The 22,950-nt window shown below is 37.8% G+C and overlaps 1 protein-coding gene across 1 annotated transcript in view; it reads left to right on the top strand.

Moving 5' to 3' along the window:
- The window catches only part of KCNH1 (potassium voltage-gated channel subfamily H member 1), a 136,809-nt gene that overhangs the window by 109,174 nt on the left and 4,685 nt on the right, over positions 1-22,950 (top strand). Inside the window, exons 8-9 of the mRNA XM_026695383.2 lie at positions 13,171-13,370; positions 14,345-14,597. Coding sequence (XP_026551168.2) covers positions 13,171-13,370; positions 14,345-14,597 — 453 coding nt within the window. The remainder of the gene's footprint in view (positions 1-13,170; positions 13,371-14,344; positions 14,598-22,950) is intronic.

The following is a 22,950-nucleotide window of genomic DNA, read 5'->3' as shown; positions in this document are numbered from 1 at the left end:
CTCACAGGTTTCTTCTTATACTTAGAGTGTCCTTTCAAGTCACAAAATGTTAGTAAAAAAAAAAAAGGATTCTCACCCAGCCGACACACTTTCTTTTTCAGCCTCTTCCTTTCCGGAGCTGTCCCGACTTCAGCAGCTTTGGGGCTGCCTTTCCGCCACCGGCAAAAGGGACTTCTGGATCAACCAGGGACTTTGCGGTGTCCCTGGGATCCACAGGATATGCCCTTCACGATCACCATCTCTGCGGGACAGTTTAGGTCCGTTTGGACCGGCCAGGGGTGAAGATATCGGCTGCAATCTTGGAGCTCGATTGCAGACCGTACCGTCGCGACGCCAGCTCCTCCCCTCTCTCGGACCTTGGAGGTCTTCTAGTCCAGCTCCCTGCTTAGGCAGGAAACCCTACACCACTTTTCTGTAGAAGTCAACGATTGTTTACTTATGCATTACATTATTCATATGAAAGCATGTACTCTTTTGTGGTGTCTTAGTTGATCCTTGGATGGAACAGGACCAGGAAATTTCAGAGCTATCGATAGATTGGGAAATAATAAAACAACAACAACAACAACCACCACCACCTAGAAGAAGGCAATGGAAAGAAAAATGCATGGCCATGCTAGAGTATTCAGATTTACTGAATGAAGGGGCCTTGGAAGTCTTCTAGTCCAAAAAGCAGGAGATCCTATACCATTCCAGTGGCTGTCCAGTCTCTTCTCAAAAGCCTCCAGTGATGGAGCACCTACAACTTCTGACGGCAAGCTATTCCATGGATTAATTGTTTAACTGTCAGGAAATTTCTCCTTAGTTCTAAGATGCTTCTCTCCTTGATGAGTTTCCATCTACTGTTTCTTGTCTAGTGCTTGGAAAATAGATTGACCCCTTCTTCTTTGTGGCAGCCCTTCAAATATTGGAACACTGTTGTCATTACCACCCCTAGTCCTTCTTTTCACCAGACAAGACAAACCCAATTCCTGCACTGTTCCTTGTATGTTTTGGCTTCTATTCCATTAATCATCACATTCATCCGAGTTGATTTAGATTTGAAGGAATGATTGTCATCACTACTTTATTCAACTTTTTTCAATTTGTATAGTTTGGCAATCTCAGTTTGCTTTTATCATTGAAACTGTAAATGAAAATTGTAGTTGTTGATCCCAGTTATGCCTCTGGGGTGTTATTGTATTAATTTTTTAAATAATTCATTATTTCTACTATGTGTGTAGCCCTAGATTTTCAGGTAGGGAAAAGAACATAGAAAATGTTCTAAAGGGAAAAAAAGAAAATAAATAAAATAAAAACCAACAATAATTCTCCTCCTCCTTCTGCTCCTCCCCCCGCCAACCTGGAGTCCTTCAGAAGCATGGCTCTATTACGTGCAGAAATGCCAGGTCAGGAGAGGCTGATCTCGTTTTCAGATCAAAATGCTTGCAGAATGATGGTGTGTCTTACCAGATATTTTTCCTGCATAGTACACCTAGACGAAACACGTAACTAGGCAGAGGCATTCGCTATCAGGTGGCTGTCCTCCTTAAGCCATGAATGCAGTTCCAAGCCCATCCAAAAATTCTGCTGAAGTATAATATTTAACAAGTGGATTGATTATTAATTTAATTTAATAAAGGTAATTTGAGTTTTTGGCCTACTTAAACTACCGTTAAGAGCGTCCTTCCCAATGTGAGTGATTTTCTGAAGTCAGACCTGGTGGTACATGGATGGCAGTAGCATCAGGAAGTCTCAGACTGTAATCTAGATTGAGAAGTGGGAAATCATCCCAATAGGATTTGCATTGTCAAATTATTTGCGAATTCTTGCCAAGAACATAACGTGGAGGCACCCATGAAGCCACAAAAGGTAATGCTTAGTTGAAGGAAAACATTTTTTTTTTTTTGCCTTCCAGGGTGACACAGGATTATCTGTTTAACTACTTTGTAAAAATGGGTGAGATGATAAATAATTTAATTTTGGAGGATTACATTTCTGAGTTGGTACTATCAGAAGATATTTTGTGAATCATCAATGATATTCCAGGTCCGTTATTAGAAACAGCTGTGTGGTTAGGTAATATATATGGGTTTAATGGAGTCAAGCTGGAGTATGCTTTTCTGAGATGGTTTAGGTATTAGATGCCATTTGGAATTGTAAACTGTAACGATAATTTGAAAGATAAACATAACTCCTTCAAACCCGCTGTTGAAGCATTGTTGTGGCAGACCGTTCTAGCTAGATGTATATGTGATGGGTGCATTCTAATTTAACCTTTTTTTTATAGTTGTGATATTATTATATTGCCACCAGAATTAGAACTACAGATTGATTGTGTCCTTTTGGATTGTCAATCATGTTTTTATTACATTGATATAACACAATGATGAATGGCAGTTCTAATATTGCATATTTAACATTCTCTACATTAATTTTTAACACTCCTGTTAAAACTGGAAGGAAGGGTAATTTAAAATCTTAGTAGCAAAATCTTCCCTGTTTATGCTTGGCTGTTACAAGTTAGACTGAACCTCCCAATCTCCCCTTCTCTGGCTAGGTGAGGAATTCTTAGCCTTTAACCAAGGATTTTTCATTTGAATCTAACGATAAGAAAATAGAAAGGAAGCTGTTTTAGATCTTTCTGGTTAAAGCTCAGAGATACAGAAGTTAGAGAAGCTTTTGCAAAGCCTGAAATTCAGGGAACAGCTGTGCAACCAAAAAGCAGTCCAAAAGAAATCAAGTTACTTTTAAAAGTCAGCCTACTTTTAAACCAGATGCTGGGTTTCAAAGGGCCTTTGGTTTGGTCACATGTTTTACACACAGAACTTTGTCACAGATGAACACAATACAGAAGCCTGATGATGGCAGATGAGATTCTGCCGAAACGTTGCTACAACTTTAAAAGCACAACTATAATGACGTGGGAAAATACCTGAACAAAGCTGAATACTATACATACATACACACACACACACACACACACACACACACACACACACACACATATATGGTATTCAGCTTTGTTCGGGTATTTTCCCACATCATTATAGTTGTGCTTTTAAAGTTGTAGCAACGCTTCGCAGAATCTCATCTGCCATCATCAGGCTTCTGTATAGTGTTCATCTGATGAACACTATACAGAAGCCTGATGATGGCAGATGAGATTCTGCCGAAACGTTGCTACAACTTTAAAAGCACAACTATAATGACGTGGGAAAATACCTGAACAAAGCTGAATACCATACATACATACATACATACATACATACACACACACACACACACACACACACACACACACACATATATGGTATTCAGCTTTGTTCGGGTATTTTCCCACGTCATTATAGTTGTGCTTTTAAAGTTGTAGCAACGTTTCGGCAGAATCTCATCTGTCATCATCAGGCCTCTGTATTGTGTTCGTCTGCCAGTCAGACTTTTACAGTTGTTTCAGTTTTAAATTTGGGGGTAGCCTACTGCTGTGCCAGAATGGTTTTTTCTTCATCCTGATTGGTTGGGAGTCTTGGTCTGTGTTTATTGGTCTTGGAGTTCGCTGTGTTCTGCTTGATTGGTGTTTCTAATATCTTCTGTCTGTTTTGTGGCTTTTTTTGTCTTGGTTGGCTGGCAACATTGTGTTCCTGTTTTGGAGGCTTTTAGTGTAGCTTGGCTCCAAATAAATGGATGGCTATCATTTGTTATGAAGCTAGGTTTCATCTGGGTGCCTGGTTGGGGTGTGTTTGAGCTGGAGGTATCAGGGGGGATCTGTTTGTGCCCAGGTGTTTGCCTGGCTTGTGGTGTGGAGATTTTTTTTGTTTGTGAGTGCAGGCTTCCAAATAACTGACAGTCTGGTGGAATCATCTCTTCTATTCATACTTTCAGGTCTTTTTTCAATCTCTATGGCTTCTCTGATAATTCTGTAGCTGGGGTTTTCTAGAGTGGCTAGGGTTTTGGTGCCACTGAAGTTGATGCTATGACCTGTTGCTTTCATGTGTTGGACTAGTGAGGAAGTGTGTTCCAGCTTTTTTACTGCATTTTTGTGTTCATCCAGGCGGGTACTTATTCTTCTATTGGTCTGTCCAATGTATGTGGCTATGGAACAGCTGTCCTGCCCTACATAAGAGGTACTACAGACAAAATCAGTAAGATACTACACAGGCATCACATCAAGACTGCCTTCAAAACAGACAGAAAAATAGCTGCCATCCTTAGAAACCCCAAAGATAAAATTGACCTGGAAAACCAAGGCATATATGAAGTCCCCTGTGCATCATGCCCGGCCACATACATTGGATAGACCAATAGAAGAATAAGTACCCACCTGGATGAATATATATATATTAATCTGGACATCCGGCCATGGCCAACTCATCATGGGACAATTCCACTCAGGATAACTCAACTGTGCTGAATTGTGTAAATAGACAAAAATGAAAATAAAGTTGAAGAAACAGTGATGGATAACATTTTATTGCACTGAGTCTTCCTATGGTGAAATTGTCCTGCAGTGAGTTAGTTGTTCCATGGCCAGTTGGCCACAGTGAGTTGTCCTATGGTAATTTGGCTGTGGCAAAATGGCTGTGGTGAGATGCCCATAGTTAGTTGGCGACAGTGAGATGGCAAAGGTGAATTGGCTGCAGTGAATTGTACTAGACTGTCCTGGATAATGTCTATCTACATGGCTATTTACTCTGAGTTAAAAGCATATAATCTGTTAACTGTGCCTTTTCTTTTTCTTTTTTTGCTTGTTAGTTATTTAAAAATTGTAAAAACTAAGAATAGTTAATAATTTGTTTTATAAGTGTAGAGGACTTGAAGAAGTGGGTCACAAAGGCATAGAGCTAAAAACTTTATTCAGAAACATTGAATGGGTCAGCTTATCTTAATGTGCTGATAAGTCTTTGCTGCTCTTTTACTGTCTACCCAGGAAGTAACTAATAGCAGAGTAAAGATCATTCATGCAGGAATACAATGAAAATGAAATATTAAGGTTCAAGGTGGAAAAAGTGCTCAATTAAGCCTGATTTTGTTGAAAATGTTATTACAGACTGTGTTCCAAGGCCATTCAAATCACCCGTCTGAAATATATCTAATTTATTGTTGGGTTCTGGCCATAACACCCACAGGTCCTACTGTGCTGCCTTATTCCTGGGAGGGATGAGTGAATAACATTGAGAATGTATGTTGAGTATACATTCCCATTATGGTCATTCAAGGCACGAAGCCATTCCACTGTCCAGCTAAAGAATAGAATAGAATTCTTTAATGGCCAACTGTGATTGGACACACAAGGAATTTGTCTTTGGTGCACAAGCTCTCAGTGTACATAAAAAAAAAACATTCATCAAGAATCATAAGATACAACACTTAGTGATAGTCATAGGTTATTAATAAGCAATCAAATCATACTAGGGAACAAATAAAACAATATAAATTGTAAAGATACAAGCAACATGGTTATGGTTATAAGTTGGAAGAGTTAGGTAATAGGAAGGATGAGAAGAATAATAGAAATACAGTTTTACTAAATAGTTTGACAGTGTTATGGGAATTAGTTGTTTAGCAGAGTGATTGCATTTGGGGGAAAACTATCCTTATGTCTAGTTGTTCTGGTGTGCATAGCCTTATAGCATTGTTTTGAGGATAGAAGTTGAAATAATTTATGTCCAGGATGTGAGGGGCCTGTAGATATTTTCACAGCCCTCTTTTTGACTTGTGCAACATGCAGATCCTCAATGGAAGGCAGGTTGGTAGCAATTGTTTTTTCCTCAGGTCTAATTATCCATTGAAGTCTGCGTCTGTCAAGAAGGCATCAGTAATAGGGAGGCAGATGATCCCTTTAGAGGCATTGGCAAAGGCATCAATTCATACTGTACAGGAGTAGGCAGCAGTCTTCAAAAAGATCCCATTTGTTAGCTTTTTTAGACAGAAGACTAGCAAACACAATCATTATGAAAGATCCCATTTGCTAACTTTGTAGCTGTGCCTCACATCAGCTGAGTGCCAGATGGATCGTGGTTAAATTAAGCTTTTTGATTAGAGAGGAAAAAAAACCATCTGTATTTATGGGTGACTGGAAACTCCTTATAGACTTTTCTGCATGAAACAGAAAAAATACATTTATTATTTTGATTTTTGGAAAAAAAATGGATAAAAGAAAAATTGAGTTGTTTTCTAATTATAGAGTAAGATACAATATTGTAATTATATTTGTATTTGCTGCAGCAGAAATTGGAAGCTTCTTTCTATTTTTGGGTCTGTTTTTTGTACTTTCCTTTCCTTCCTTCCATTTTAAAATCCTTTATTATTTTGTGTTAGTGTTTATGCTTTTGGTAATACCTTTAATAAAAATATTTATATACAAAAAGAAAGAGTTTGGTACAGTATACATTTCAATACCCCCCCCCCCCAAAAGAGAGAGAGATTTAACAAAATGTGTAAACTATTGTACAATATGCTTAATTTCATATGCTAGCAAAATAATGCTTAGGATGATCCAGCACAGGTTAGAGTCCTCTATGGAAAAAGAGATGCCAGATGTTCAAACTGGCTTTAGAAAAAGCCAAGGAACTTGAGATATTATTGCTGACACACACTGGATAATTGAGAAAGACAAAGAATATATAGAAGTCACAGTGTGCTTCATCAATTGTAGAAAGACCTTTGATTGTGCCAATCATGTCAAGCTGTGGAAAGTGTTCAGAAAAAATTGGAATCCCATAACATTGACCATTGACAACATCACAAACTTAGATACAAATCAAGAAACCACATTATGAACAGAACTTGGTGAAATACACTGGCTCCAGGTTAATTAAGGAGTGATCAAGGCTCTATAGTTTCCCCTGATATATTCACCGATACACTGAACATAGGGATGCTGGATTGGAAGAAGATGAGCATGGTTTGTGATGACCCGGGGCATGGCACAAAGGCAACACAGTCGCATAAGTAAGAAAAGTCCCTTTAATACCTCCAACTTTGCCCCCAATGTCCAGTTATCTTCGGCTGGAGAAAAACCTCTCCCAAGAAGAGTCTTTAAGTGGAGGAAATTCAGTCCTAAAACAAAGTATATATAAACTGTAAATAAAAATCCACACAAATCACGCTGTAGCAATTAACTGGACAGGGCAGGATAAGGAATTGCAGACTTCAAAGGCCAGCAAAACACATACAGTTGGGAAGGCGCCAGGAACCCAGGTAAGCCTCAACAGAACAAGATAATACACGATTTGTTTCCAACAACTTGCTGTGCGCAAACTCCCTTTTTAAACACTGTGTTCCCAGCTGCAGTTAATGAAGGGAATCAGGGCCCTATCCTCCCCCGTAAGCCATGCAACTCATATTGATCCCTTCTCTGTTCCTCCCTGCGTGCCCTAGGACGAAGAGGGGGTGGGCCTGCATCTTCCTCTGAATTCCCTCTGCCTTGCTCTAACTCTCTCCTGCTTTGCCCAGCCAGACTGTGCCCTTCCCCAGTTTCTTCCACAGCCAACAGAGCCACACTCCTACTCCCTGTCAGCTGCTTGGCCTCACTCTCGGAATCAGATTCCAACAGGGCCATGACAGTTTTAACATTGGAGGAGGAAATATGTATAACCTTAGCTATGCTGATTACCCTATCCTAATAACTGAAAATGCAAAGGATCTGCAAGTCCTAGTTATAAAAGTCAGGAGCAAAATGAAAAATATGGGACTGAAATTAAATACAAAACAGACTAAACTAATGACAAGATGTACAACACAGGTAGTCCTTGACTTATGACCACAACTGAGCCCAATATTTCTGTTGCTAAGTAAGACATTTGTTAAGTGAATTTTGCCCCATTTACGGCCTTTCTTGCCACAGTTATTAAGTGAATCACTGCAGTTATTAAGTTAGTAATACGGTTGTTAAGTGAATCTGGCTTCCCCATTGACTTTGCTTGTCAGAAGGTTGCAGAAGATGGTTGCATGACCCTGGGATGTTGCAACCATCATAAATATGAATCAATTGCCAAGTGTTCAAATTTTGATCAAGTGACCATGGGGATGTCGTAATGGTTGTAAGTGTGAAAAATGGTCATATGTCACTTTTTCAGTTTTTTGTAACTTTGACAAACAAACTGACATAAGTCGTGGGCTACCTGTAACCAATCTTAGATTTGACAATGAAGATATTGAAGTGACAGATAGCTTCTGACTTTTAGGTTCAACCACCAACAGTTAAGAAACAAGCAGTCAAGAAATATACCACAAATTAATATTTGGTGCAACAGCCACGGTGGAGGTCTTTGAAAAGGTACTAAAATGCTGTGATGATGTATCATACAGCGAATGTTCATAAAAAGATTCCTAAGATAAATGATTGCTCAGTGTCCTGCTTGTTCAGATGGTGGTGGCTTCATTATCAGGCCACTCTGATAAATATTTCAGACATTGTTATTCCTCCCTCTATTCTGAACATTTCCTGAGAAAGTAAATATTTTAAAAAAGTGACAGTATCTTTACTGAGATCTGGATTGAAACTGAGATCACATTGAACTGGCCTCTCTTTTCTCATCCTTTCCAAAGGATCCTGATTCAGGCTTTCTCAATTTTGCTTTCTCTTAGGTAGTTGTTAGGAGGTGCTGTTAGGTAGTTCTCTCGCTTTCTCTTAGGTAGTTTCTACCTGAGAATCATTTCTTAAAATTCACATCTTTTATGTTTTCCTGTTCTGAATCTCCATCAGGTGAATGCATGTGTACAGCACCTATCAATTATTTTATCTTTTATCTTCAATTCTGCTATGATTTTTTTGATATCTGTATAAATAATTGGCTGCTGAGCCTAAATCAAGACTATCTACCACTTTTCAGTTAATGATGCCTTCTTATTGTTGCCAAGTCATAATGCAATTATTTCTGCTCTACTGCTATCTATTTAGTATCCAGGGACAGGATCCTCTAATTTAGAGATCCATGCCCTCAAAATTAGATTACTGAACTGACACTGCATGCTACATCTTCTACCTTTAAAAATGGTCCAAGAGTTGCATTTGAATGCTGCTGTCTGGTCATTGTTTGGCCAAATATGTTCTCAAATTTCAGATGTGTCAAAAAGATTGAAAACGTTCATCTACTTGTTTGATGTATTTTTTGGCACTTTTAAATTTATCCTTTTATTTCCTTTTTCCCTTCATGATAATTCGTATTTTAATGTTTCTTTTTGAAATTGAATAAAGATACTTTTTTAAAAAAAGAAACTTTCACTAACCAGAAAAATTCCCTGGGAGTTGGGTGGTATATAAATTTAATAATAAAAGTATTAATAAATCGATATATGTATTAAATAGTTGAAAGATTGTCTTCCCTAAAATTCTTTACTATGATAAATTGGGGAAGACTTGTTTATGGGTCTCATTTGGTTATGGGCACATAAAAAACAAAATCATTGCTGTTGGTACTATTCTGTGATTTTGGCTTGTAGCATGCTGACTCAAAGAAAGCTATATTGGGAAGTGCTGTCCTGTCTATTAAATTCTCTTCCAGGAGAAGCATGGTTGGCTTTTAGGTTTAAAAATAATTTACAATACTGTTACTAAGACACGTGCAGAACTTTAACTGCTTCACAATCAAACTGGCTTCAAATGAACTGCATTCATGAACTATTTGTTTGTTTGTTTGTTTGACAAATTTATACAGCCGCTCAACTCATACAAAGATGACTGCAGTCGGCTTATTGTGGTAATAATATACCTAATGTCACATTTTTAAACATTTTATCAGCCATTGGGCCTTTTTTCCTTACAATTTATGGCAATTTTTCTCTGCATTATGCTATTCTCTTCCAGAGAAAAGAGCACTGTACAAATAATGTCCCAACTTAATCCTTTTTCCATAAGCAGTTTGCTGTTTTCTCTGCTGAATGTACAAAAATCACACTTGGTCCCAATAATACAACTAAAAGTATGAAACACTGAGATGAGATCATGTACCTAAAATCTAAAAAAACTTGGTAGTGGGCTGATTTTGGCTGAAACTTAGCAGGGTTGACATTGTTTAATATAGAATGGGGGACCACCTAGGTCTATTGACTAGAGTGGGATGTAAAATTATTAACATCACCACAGCACTGGATAAAAATAAAATCTCTTCGATCACTTTGCCAAGAAGAATACATGGATGTTGCACCAAGAGCTAAGTGCATTCAAGGCCTTCTTTTACCTTCAGCCATAATAAAGTTGGTACATGCTTAATTTCAAGAGAGAACCTTGTTATGTAGAGAAACCTCACAAACAAAACCTTTTCTTTCTGATTAGTGTTAAATGAAGTTCCATAGGATGTCCCAAAGTTAAGATAACCATTACTTAGTCTCAGAGGAATTGGACAGTTCTATATGGGGAGGAGACATGTTGTTGGTTTAAAAAAACAAGATTTCTAGAATGATTGGCCATTTGGATCTATCTGTTTCTGTTGAGATAATATTTAAATGCTGGTCATTCATTCTTGATTATTTTTATCTCAGGGATTAATCTTATTTTCAAGAATCTATTGCCTGTGATCCTTTCAACTGTATCAAAAAGAAAGATTCAAGATATTTTGATGCCAACTGCTGTACTTTAAATTGTCTACATAGCTGCTATATAATAAACCATCTCTGTATTAATGCTGATGCACATCATATGACAACATCTTAGAGATACTTAAAAATGGCCTAATATTGGCATAAGAACTTGGTCAACGGGCATTTCCTCATGGAACTATTTCCACTCTCCACCTCCTTGTAAGCATTTCAAGGTGAACTTTGCAATCCACTTCATTCTTCCTGCCAAAAAGGAATTCTGGGTTGAGGACTACAAAGATGACTTTGGAGAAGGAATTTACAGTTAGCAAAACTGAATTCAAGCCCAGGAAAAGAAACAAATGTTGCAAAGAAATAAAAAAACTTGATTCTGTGGGCTCCCTGGTGCTCTCTGAGCTTAGTGGCTTTTTTGCAGATGTTTCATTATCAAACTAGGAAACATCATCAGAAAATTGATTCTCTGATATAAGAGAGGCTTTTAGGCTTTTGGGATTCTGTTACTATAGCCTGTATTAAAAAATAGAGCTTCAGCATGTCCTCTGGAGTCTGTTTCCTGACTTGTCCGAATTTGAAGGGCTAAACGTTGAGAACCCTGAACCACTCAGTGTGGTCTCCAGTAGGAGACTACAAAATTATAGGTGGGATTCAGACACTTGAATTCCCTACAGAAAGGTACAAAATACATAATTGGCTCCCCCTTGTGCTTTCAGCATATATTGTTTGTCTTTGGCCAATCCACAAAATATCTGAGCGGTTGATATGAGGGGAAAGTTGTCTGGTTGTCTGGTTTTTCTTGCATATAAATTTCTGTTAATGATACCATAAATTTGCAACTCTGAGTAGGAACTTTGTCCAACATTTTAACTATGGTTCCAGAATCTCTCTGTGCGGAGAAAGCATGTTTAAAGGCTTGTATTCAGAGATTGGATTGATACAAGAGTTGGATCTGTGCATAAACAGAGATGGTCATGGCACAGTACATTTTACAGGCATTGTAAAACTGACTAGAGGGATTAAGAGGTGATTTGCCAATAAAGTTGCCTGTGAAATCTACCAGGAAGCTCAGGTGGTAGGGAATAGGGAGAGACAATAGTTCTCACAATTGGAAAATCAGCCTCCTCTCAGTGAAGATGCTACATGGAGTTAAAGCACACCTGAGTAAAAAGAAAATGGCTTCAGCTTCCCTTGGAAAAAACTACAGACACAGCACCAATGCTGGCTTGGCTCAAATAATTGTAGTGGTCAGGCCCTAAATATACTTGTAGGTATAATGCAGAGGTGGTATTCAGCAGGTTCTGACCAGTTCTGGAGAACCGGTAGTGGAAATTTTGAGTAGTTCGGAGAACTGGCAAATGCCACCTCTGACTGGAGCTTTTACAGTATCCTTCCCCTGACATGCCAACCAAGCCACGCCCACAGAACCGGTAGTAAAAGAATTGAATCCCACCACTAGTATAATGCAATCCAGGAATAAACCCATTGGGGTTCAAGTCCTAATGTCTCCTAATATAGGTTGAAAAGGATGAACTAACAAGCATGAACTAACAAGCATGAACTAATAACCCCACCTTCTCATCTTTCAGCAAAGTGATGACTACCTCTCTTATCATAGCCATTTTGTAAATTGGCAGACTTCTGGGCAATTATTTTGTGAAAGCATTCAAGACCTGCTTTCAGAATTTCAAGTTTGCCTATCAGTCCCTGCCCATCCCCAATCCCCAATGGTTGGACTTAGCTTAACAGTTTCAAGTGAGCTTTGAACTGTACAGCTGGCTGCAATATTTCAAAATCTTTGGCAGAATTTTCCACAGCAATACTTCCCGAGATTCCTTTTTAGATGGAATTCCACCTCTTGAATGAAAGAATCAGACGTTGTTATATAAGGAGACTTGTTTCTGGATCTGACATCTTCCTGAGTCCCACCTTCTCCTGTTGTGGCTTCTCAACTGTAACACTCTCTCTAAGCACATTTATTTGACTTTTATTGAAAATAATCTGATCTTCCAAGTGGGAAAAAAATCAGAGACTTTTCATGCTCAAGCTACTGAAAGGCTTTCGTTGAGTTGGCTTTTGTTGAATTTCTGCCCATTTTTTGTACCAGACATTTTAAACTTTTCTAAGACTCCATGAACTTCTGTTTGGGAAAGGCAAGCTTACAAAGGTTAATAAATATATGCATTATTATTTACAGCATTGAAAGAAGCCTGTGCCTGTGTATAGTTTAGTGAATGGGAGGAAGTGATTTAAGGTGACATCAAGCCTGGATTGAATGAGCAGCCTCCAGGGTTAGAAAATGTTTCCCTAATTGCACAGCTGTGAAGTTACTCAGTCAGTCATTTAACATAAAACAAATTGAAAATGGCACTCTTAATTGAAACAAGACAATTTTTATCAAGACGAGGCATCCTTCTTTTATATAATACATGTAATTTTGAAAGGACATCTCTAAAGGCTTATACCAATAGGCAATAAATGGCATCAGTGCTTAGGGTTGTAACAATTAAGATAATTTTTTACTGCAACTAATGGAACTGATGCTATTTTCTCCCACAAATACTGCAATGAAGTACTGTAGTTGGCAAGCCATCTGCCTCTTTCAGAGAAGGCCCACCTTCATTTTCTTTTCCCTTCCCCACCTTCTTCTATTTGCAGCTCTGTTATATGCAACCATTTTTGGGAATGTGACAACTATCTTCCAGCAAATGTATGCTAATACAAATCGATATCACGAAATGTTAAACAGTGTCCGGGACTTCCTGAAGCTCTATCAAGTGCCCAAAGGCTTGAGTGAACGTGTGATGGATTACATTGTTTCTACCTGGTCAATGTCCAGGGGCATTGATACTGAAAAGGTGAGGTCCCTTGAGAAATCTAGCATGACTTAGCTTTTCACTGCTCTTTACTAATATGCTATATTTTTACTACCACCCTGATTTCTTGTCTTATAGAACAGGGTTCTCTAGTCTTGGCAACTTTAAGACTTGTGGACTGTTGATAAGTAGAACAATTGGTTGTTAAATACAGATCTTCAAATTCTTGAGCCAGCTTCTCAAAACATACAATACAAAAATTGAAAAATGTTACAAAATGAATAACAAGTGTGCATTGTACTCTGCAGTTAGTGCTAGTGGTTATGTTGCATACTTATCTGGGCAAATCTGTTCAAATTTCATATATCCCTTGAATCTCTAAACCCCAAGATTTTATTTTATCTACTGCACTTAAGAATGTAAACTAAAGCTAATAAAGAGAAAGATTAAGTCTGACCTTTTTATGGTTATGAATTAATTTTTGAAATATAATAGTTAACAGGTTCAAAATATCAGTTGGAAGAGACTGTGATGATCAGTTATATAGCAACAAGCTTATTGGTCAAATGAAACAGATTAAGAGTTTTAGTGCTGTTTTATTATACTTATTTGTATTTATAACAAGTAAATATTTTATTAATTCATTCTATTTTTATAGTTAATCTGAAAATAAGTTTGACTTAAATCGCTGTTTTCTTTCTGGCCTTGTAAAACTATAATATTCTGAAGTTACTTTAATTTATTGTTAAGCAAAATGTGGGAAAACCCAAATCAAACAGGCTTTGTTTCTTTAATTTGCCTCTAAATCCTTTGACAATCCTTTGTTTAACATTTACAGTAATCAACAGAAGAGAACAAGCTTCCAGTTCTAGCTAGAACTAACTGATTGTAAAAAAGAAAGAATAAATTTGTTGGCAAATACACTAAGGATTAATTAATATAAAGATAAATCTCATAGAGAGTTTAACAGGTTCTTTGAGGCTTGTACACACTTATTTTTGGTCCTGTTGTCCTAGGTTTTACAGATCTGTCCTAAGGACATGAGAGCAGATATCTGTGTACATCTGAACCGAAAAGTTTTTAAAGAGCACCCAGCATTCAGACTGGCTAGTGATGGGTGCCTGCGAGCTCTTGCAATGGAATTTCAGACTGTGCATTGTGCTCCAGGAGATCTCATTTACCATGCGGGTGAGAGCGTGGACAATCTGTGCTTTGTGGTTTCAGGATCCTTGGAGGTGATCCAAGATGATGAAGTTGTTGCAATTCTGGGTAAGTTGTACTATATTCTATCTGTGCCCATATCTGTGTTGAGATACAAATTGTAATTCTGCTGGTAGAAGGTTCACAATATGTTAGCAATGTGTACATAGACTACACAGCAATAATTAGTTTTGGAACTGAAGTATAAGACAAAATGCTTGCTTGTTAGATTTGGCCAGAGCATCCTTCCACACTCTTTCACACAGCAACGTTTCTTTAGTGAATGATAAAAGAATTATGGAAAGCTAAACTTATTGACAAATTTATTTTTTTTATGGGGATACTATATTTATGAAATATCCTCTATAGAAAAACTTACCTGGCACCTATGCTAACTTCTCTTTTGGCCCTTTAGTTTTCTCAGCACTTTAAAAACTACAGTAATGTTTTTGGACTTTTATTGTTTTGGTGCTAATTTTACTATAGGTAGTCCTCAAGTTGCAACCAAAATTGAGCCCAAAATTTAAGTTGCTAAGTGAGAAATTTATTAATTGAGTTTTGCCCCATTTTATGACTTTTCTTGCCACATTTTTAAACTGAATCACTGCAGTTGTTAAATTAGTAACCTGGTTGTTAAGTGAATCTGGTTTCCCCATTTACAATTTATTTATTTATTTTATTTTATTTATTTATTTTATTTATTTAGTCAAATGCTTTCAATATAATAGAAATAAGAATAAACATAAGTTAAAATATAAGAAATAGGAACTAATAATTGGGGACAATAGGACAGGATGATAGGCATGATTGTGCATTTATGCACGCCCCTTACAGACCTCTAAGGAATGAGACGAGGTCAATAAAGGTTAGTTTGAGGGTAAAGGAATGGGGTTTGTGCAGGTGACAACAGAATCAGGTTGTGAGTTCCAGACATTGACTACTCTGTTGCTGAAATCATACTTCCTGCAATCAAGTTTGGAGTGGTTTACATTAAGTTTATATCTGTTGTGTGCTCTTGTGTTGTGGTTAAAGCTGAAATATTCATTAACTGGTAAGAAGTTGTAACGTAAGATTTTATGTACTATGCTTAAGTCCAGTCTTAGCTTAGTTCAAGGCTGTCTAAGCCTAGAATCTCAAGTCTGGTGCTGTAGGGTATTCTGTTGCAAACAGAGGAATGTAGTATTCTTCTGGTAAAATACTTCTGGACTCACTCAGTTGTATTTATGTCCGATATACAGTGCGGATTCCAGACAACAGAGCTAGAATTCAAGTATTGGTCTAGCAAAGGTTTTGAATGCCCTAGTTTGCAAATCAGTATTACCAGAGGAGAAGCTTCATAAGATTACATTTACAACTCTTAAAGCCTTTTTTTGAATCATGTGACCATGGGAAAACTGGAACGATCATAAGTCTTTTTTATTTTTAATGGTCACTAGGTGAACTATGGTAAGTTGAGGAGTACCTGTATTAATCTTTTCATTTATTGTTATTACTCCCTTTGCTAAAATTTATTTATTTTTCATTGTGATATCTTCTGACATGGTTTTGGTCTTGTTTTAGTCTAGTGCACACAAGTCCGTCCATTGACTGGAGGCACTAACAAAAGCTGGAAAGACATGACACACCTCCCCAACTCCTGTCAGTTGCTCAAATCCACTTACGTAGTCCTCTAAAGTAAATGGATGGACAAGCACCACAAAACTTACGATCTCTGTTAAACAATTACCTGACAAAATACTGACATACAACCCATGCATGTGCACAACATATGCATGAACAGAGCCTCAGTCAGGCTGTTTGCATTTTGATGCAATCAAAGTGCTAATAGAATATTTGAAGCTCAGGGTTGAACTGTGGACTCCTTGGTACTCTCTAACTTTGGTTGTCTTCTTGCAGAAGTTTCATTTCTTAGTTAGATAATGAAACATCTGCAAGAAAACAATCAAGCTCAGAGAGCACCAAGGACTCCACACTCATAATGCTAATAAGAAGGGAGTAATGTCTACATTGAAAACATTTGCCACATTTCCACATGCGTCCAAATATAGACAAACAACATTACTTGGTAGAATTGCTGGCACTCCGGCATAGGTGATTCAGGGATGCTTTGTCTGCCATGCAGTTTTCTGGAGCCAATAATGTTGATTTTATTATGGTAAGGAAAAAATTAATTACTAATAACTTGCCTTCAATTGAGGACCTGTATATTGCATGAATCAAAAAGAGGGCTGTGAAAATATTTACAGACCCCTCACATCCCGGACACAAACTGTTTCAACTCCTTCCCTCAAAACAACGCTATGGAGCACTGCACACCAGAACAACTAGACACAAGAACAGTTTTTTCCTGAAAGCCATCACTCTGCTAAACAAATAATTCCCTCAACACTGATCAACTATTACAAAGTCTGTACTACTATTACTGTTAATCTTCTCACCACTCCTTATCACCCATCTCCTCCCACTTGTGACTATATGACTGTAACTTTGTCGCTTGTATCCTTATGATTTATGTTGACTGTTTCCTAGTATGATTTGATTGCTTACTGCACTCTATGACTATCATTAAGTATTGTACCTTATGATTCTTGACTCTTGACAAATGTATCTTTTCTTTTATGTATATTGAGAGTATTTGCACCAAGACAAATTCCTTGTGTGTCCAACCACACTTGGCCAATAAAGAATTCTTTTCTATTCCATTCTATTCTATTCCTTGAGCTACTGGTATATATCTACTTGCCTTTTTGGATCAGAATGGGACAACTTACCATGACCAACTTGTGGCCAACTTACTGCTGCCAATTTGGCATGGCCAATTTGCTCTGGCCAGTTTGCCACGGGCAACTCATCATGGGACAATTCGCTGCGGCCAATTCGCCATGGGAAAACTCATGGCAGGATAATTCAACAATTTTATTTCATTATTTAAAATAATTAAAAAATATTTTATTTTTTTGTCATTCATATTTCATTGTGTCCCTCCTTTTGCATCCTTTCTTTAAAGGTTTTATTTCACCATTTCTTGTATTGAAATTTTTGTAATGTATGTAATTTTTGACCACAGCAAGTTATCCCATAGCAAGTTGGCTGTGGCAGTTGGGTTGTTTGTTGGGCTTGTAATTGGCGGGTTGTTCCTCTTTTGGTTTTTGATATCACAGAAAGTTTTGTGGCTACCTTGATAATAGAGGAGAATTATGAGGCTTTGGGGAGGGAGGGTTGGTAGCTTATCTTCTGTTTTCCCCTGTAAACCTGTGAATTGAACGTATATTTTTCCTCAGCCTTTGGACAAACTTGATTTATAGTAAGTTTATTATACAAAGGAACAAAAGGTATTCAGTTAGCCAAGAAGAATAACTTAACCAAATGAAATATTGTTTTAGGAGGCACAGCTTCTTACTTTCAATATAAAGTTGGTTGCAGTGGCATCTATTTCATGTGAGGTGACCTGTCCTTTGTATTTTAAAGATATATATATTTTCACAGATAATACAGCTACAGTAATTAAAATGCAGTTCTTTTCCCTGTTGCAAGGAGGAACTGTAGACATAATTCCTAACAAAAATGATATTAAGTTAAAATAAAACTAAAGGAAAGATTGTGCTTTTATGAACACTGTGCACAGTCACACTTCCTCCTAACTTTATATTGTGGTCTGCTGGAGGCTTGCGATCTGGCAGCAGAGTTGGACAGTGGGGAGGAACATGGTCCAGTTATGGAGTCTGGGGAAGACTCGGACGAGGGATCTGCATCCAACACAGAGATGGGGCCAGGGACTTCTGAGAGTAATGTGCTGACTCTGGAGACTCTAGAATTTGACATCAGTGAGGCAGTGGAACAGGGGGAGCCTGTTCCCAGTGTGCGCTTGCTCAGAGCTGCTAGAAGGCAAGAACAATTAAGACAAAAGGGGCGACTTGGGATAAGGCTTGGGCATGATTGTCCCCTCCCATAAGACATAAAGGAGGAGCAAAGGGACATAAGCCTTTGCAGGAAGCAACTTTGTTCATTCTGATCAGTTTAAACTCTGAAGTTCTGTGTTGACTTTGTGCTCTGTTTGGCCTTGTACAGCAAATTGGCAATTTAGTCGTTGGCAGCATTTCAAAGGAGAAAAAGGTGAGTGCTTACCAGCCTTATCCCGAAAAGACTGTGGCAGATTTCTATTGGATTATTCACAAACTGTTTGGGACTCATTACGGGCTGTGAATGAATATAATTCACAGCTGTTGAAATAAAAAGAGGGGTTTTGGGACTAAGCATGTGGTTGTTACTGTCTAAGGAAGCCTTAGTCAGAACACTTTAGCTTAAAGGTACCAGGCTAATAGTTTTTGATGAGTACCTATTCATTTGCAACCTTCGTATCATAGCCAGTACTGAGGCAATGGGTTTTCCTAAACCATTTTCTCCTGAAAGAACCCTTCTAATAATATGGCCCCTTTGTGGTGACTGAGCTGAGACACAGTAGGAGTGGGATCTCCTAGCTTCTGTTAGCTGCTTTCAGCTGGGGTACACATACTCCTTCCTTCTGAATATCTGCATTGGGTGGTGACATTGGCATTGGGTGGTGGCTTGAGGTTAGCCAAGAGCCTGAAATAGGATGATAGGTCATCTATCAAAAAGTCACCTCTGCCCTCTTCCATCACATTATGGATTAGATCCATTGTTGAAACCAGATGATGGTTGGCAGCTCAGCATATGGAGAGATAAGATCTGAAGCAGCAAGTGACCTCTCACTAGTTTTCAGCGCTCATGGGTTGGTGGAGCTGATGTGGTGAGTGAGCTTTGTGCCATAATGTGGGACTGCTGAGGCAGACCAACAGGCAGACTTTCCTGAATCACACTTTGATATCCCATATAAAAACATGGCAAATGGACTATGGATGAGCTTTGGGAAACCACAGCTGTGCTTACAATCTTACTTCAGCTTTCCTTTGGTTTACAGACCTGTGAAGGTCATATATGTGAGAATTGGTCACAAAGTCACTTTTCCATTACCACCATAACTACAAATAGCTGCTAAACAAGGCAATCATTAATCGAGGACTACCTCTAATATCTTGCTACCTACCTTTACATAGAATCATACGACTAAATTTGCTAAAAGCTGGGTTCTTGAGTCTCTATACTCTCAAGCTGCTGTGATTTTAAATGCCTTCTGGAATTTTGTAATGAATTTTGGTATGTTACTGACTCTGCTATGAGTTAATAGCCTTCAATGCTATTTTAAAGTAGTTATTAAGTTGCTTGTGCTACAACCCAGCTGCGCAGTCAAGTAGACTTGCCTGGAAAAAAAAAAAAGAGTGCTAAACAGATGTCAAGATGTACCAAGGGCTACTGAGACAGAAGAGAAAACATGACAATTTTCTCTTAGGCAAGAGCCAGCAGTATAATTCGAGTCTGCCTCTAGCACTAATTAAAACACACAGTTCCCTGCAACAGAAGGACCCCCAAAAAGAAAACCCAAACCCACCCAAGAGCTGAATTTGTAGGTAGTCCATGGTACTTCGTCTCCATGGTACTTTGATTCATGTTCATTTTTTAAAAAATTGTGAATGAACTTATTAGTGGCTTTTAAATTAAAGGGCTTTTTATCCCACTGTATATATAAACACTGCGTAAGAATTGGCCAGGAAGCACCACTTAAGAGAAAATACTGGCATTTTTGAGAGCCTGTTTGTTAATGATATTGAACCTGCTAGTGGGAGACACCCTGAGATTGAAGGAAATGTGGATAGAGAAAAGGTGAAATGCTACTTTTTTAGGTACTTGTGTCAAACATCAGCAAACATCCATAGAAGATTCTTTTTTTCTTCCTTTTCTTTAATAGGGAGGTTATTAATCAATAGTTCTAATATAAACAGGATTTCTGTTAATCTGTTTAAAACTAGAATAAAATAAATAGTGTAACAATGATAACTCTCCATTGTTAGAATATAAGCTCCTGCTGGTCTATTTTCACACTGACACTATCCTGGACAGTGTGACATTTATTTTAATAAACATTGGCTTTGATCCTAAGATAAATCAAGGAAGTTCAGAGAAGACATTTCATCCTGTCTTTCACGTACAGTCCCCTGAAAGCTTCTCCCAACATGAAACAGCTTTTAAATAACATGAGATAAGCCTGGGAGAAGTAACTGGGGAAAAGAGGATAAAAGCCCAGTCATAAGTCCCGTGAACTTCAGTAAGGCTTAGTCCCAAATATGTGTGCCTATTATTACAGCCTGGATTAGATTCAAAGGGCTGCTGGCTTTGTGTGATCGCATGTTCCTTGCACCACTCCACATTCTCTTCATAAACTTCATAAACTTTTCTTTCTTTCTTTCCTCCCTCCCTCCCTCCCTCCCTCCCTCCCTCCCTCTTTCTTTCTTTCTTTCTTTCTTTCTTTCTTTCTTTCTTTCTTTCTTTCTTTCTTTCTTTCTTTCTTTCTTTCTTTCTTTCTTCCGAAAGGCTCTCTGAGGCCAAGACAGATAGAATTCTTTTCCTTCTTATGAAATTGATTTATCAGAGGAGCCAAGGCCCAGTTTCTATCCTGAAATTTGGCTAGAGATGAATCAGTTGTGCCGGATTGAGAAATGTCTCTTAATATAAAACATTGTGAATAAAAGGGTTTTTATGACTGTGGCATCAACATGTATAAAAATCCTACTTTTGTGCGGCAAATCTGAATGTTTTAATTTGTTTACCATCACCAGGGGATGAGTGGTTTCATTTATTTACTCTGAATAAGATAACACTTTGCACTGAAGTTGCAAGTGTGGTTTTTGTGTCCTCAGCTCTCCAGAATAAGTTATTATTTACATAACCATAATCCCTGAGGAAGAATTTAAAGAAAATAATGTTATTCCTATGGAGAACTTTGTGTATCTTTTGTTCTGTATGAGAAGGGTGTTAAATGGTCCATTTGCTTCAGGGAAGGAAAATCCTGCTGCTTTAATTTTATCTAATTGCCATCTTAACGTGTTCAGATAGAGTTGTTCTTGCAATGTTTATCTGAAATGGCTTTGCTTTATTGCTTTACCTCATTTATATAGAGGTGCCAGAGATGCTAGTTGTATCCCAGAGGAATAGATTTATAGAGAAGCACAAAAATATCTCAACCTTGCCCAGAAAAGTAAGGAATCTTACTCTGCAAATCTACAAACAGCACTTGGAATTTTGTCAAATCAAGAGCAAATGATTAAACAGCAATTAAATGGAAATCCTAGCTGGGTATCCTGAGAATTGAAGATTAACATATCTGGAAGGTTGGGGAAAACAGACCATGGGGAATATAGAATCCACCTGAATGTTACTTTTCAGTTATATATTGTATAATTTTATATTAAAATATTGACTCATGTTTCTATTATATCATGAAATGAGTAGTGCATGGCCAGTTACAAGGAGTTAACAATGTATTGGAATTCTGTCATTCTTCCTTGAGAGCAGAAGATTGTTCCAACCATAGACATACTTTTCTGGAAGTAAGCCCACTAACCATATAAGTACACAGTATACTGTAAACTAGCATCAAACTTGTCTGTTGCAATAGTCCAACTCAGTAATTTCAATTGAATAATGTACATTATTCCATTCTAGCTTCACAACATAGGCTATTATCCTAATCCATGACAAATATACCCTTCCACCATTTTTAACTGGAAAAAATGTTCAGGTTGCAGGAGATCCCCGCATACAAATATTATATCCATTATATGTCTTGGAGTGATTGATATCATGGATATTTTCTGAATGCCTTATATACAGCTCACGGTATTTTAACGTGATCAGCAAATTGTAGCTCTAATAATCCAATCTTTACTTAGCATCTGCAGACTGAGGCAGCTCGCTCACTGTGTCCAGCAATAAGGCTGGTTGCTATGATTTGATTTAAAAGAGGATAGCTGGCATCTTGAAGCATTAGACTTACAATTGCCTTTCTGATTTTCCCTTTCCAAGCAAGTAGACTGGAATTTTCCTTTTCCTGGCAAATAGATATTGTCCAACTTTCTTTTCCATGGGTTTGTAAATATGGAGAAAATTGGTGTTAACTAGTTTTCACTTCCACTTTAAATTAAGGCAAATATCAGGACTAGTGTAATTATAAAGCTATAGGATGCTTCAAATTTCTAAAAAGGGATTTTTTTTTCTAGTCTTCATTGTCTGGGTGTTTCCAGAGGCTTTTTAGTACAGTAACCATCTTGCTTTGTTCATGGAATTTGTTCAAGATAGAATAGAATAACAGAGTTGGAAAGGACCTTGGAGGTGTTCTAGTTCAACCCGCTTAAAAACTTCCAGTGTTGGAGCATTTACAACTTCTGGAGGCAAGTTGTTCCACTGATTAATTGTTCTAACTGCCAGGAAATTTCTTCTCTCCTTGATTAGTTCCCACCCATTGCTTCTTGTCCTACCCTCAGGTACTTTAGAGAATAGCTTGACTCCC

This window comes from Pseudonaja textilis, chromosome 1 (genome assembly GCF_049901715.1).
Source record: "Pseudonaja textilis isolate UNSWEBS1 chromosome 1, rPseTex1.2, whole genome shotgun sequence".
In the NCBI taxonomy this organism is placed as follows: Eukaryota; Metazoa; Chordata; class Lepidosauria; order Squamata; family Elapidae; genus Pseudonaja; species Pseudonaja textilis.
This window is presented reverse-complemented; position numbering and strand designations above follow the sequence as displayed.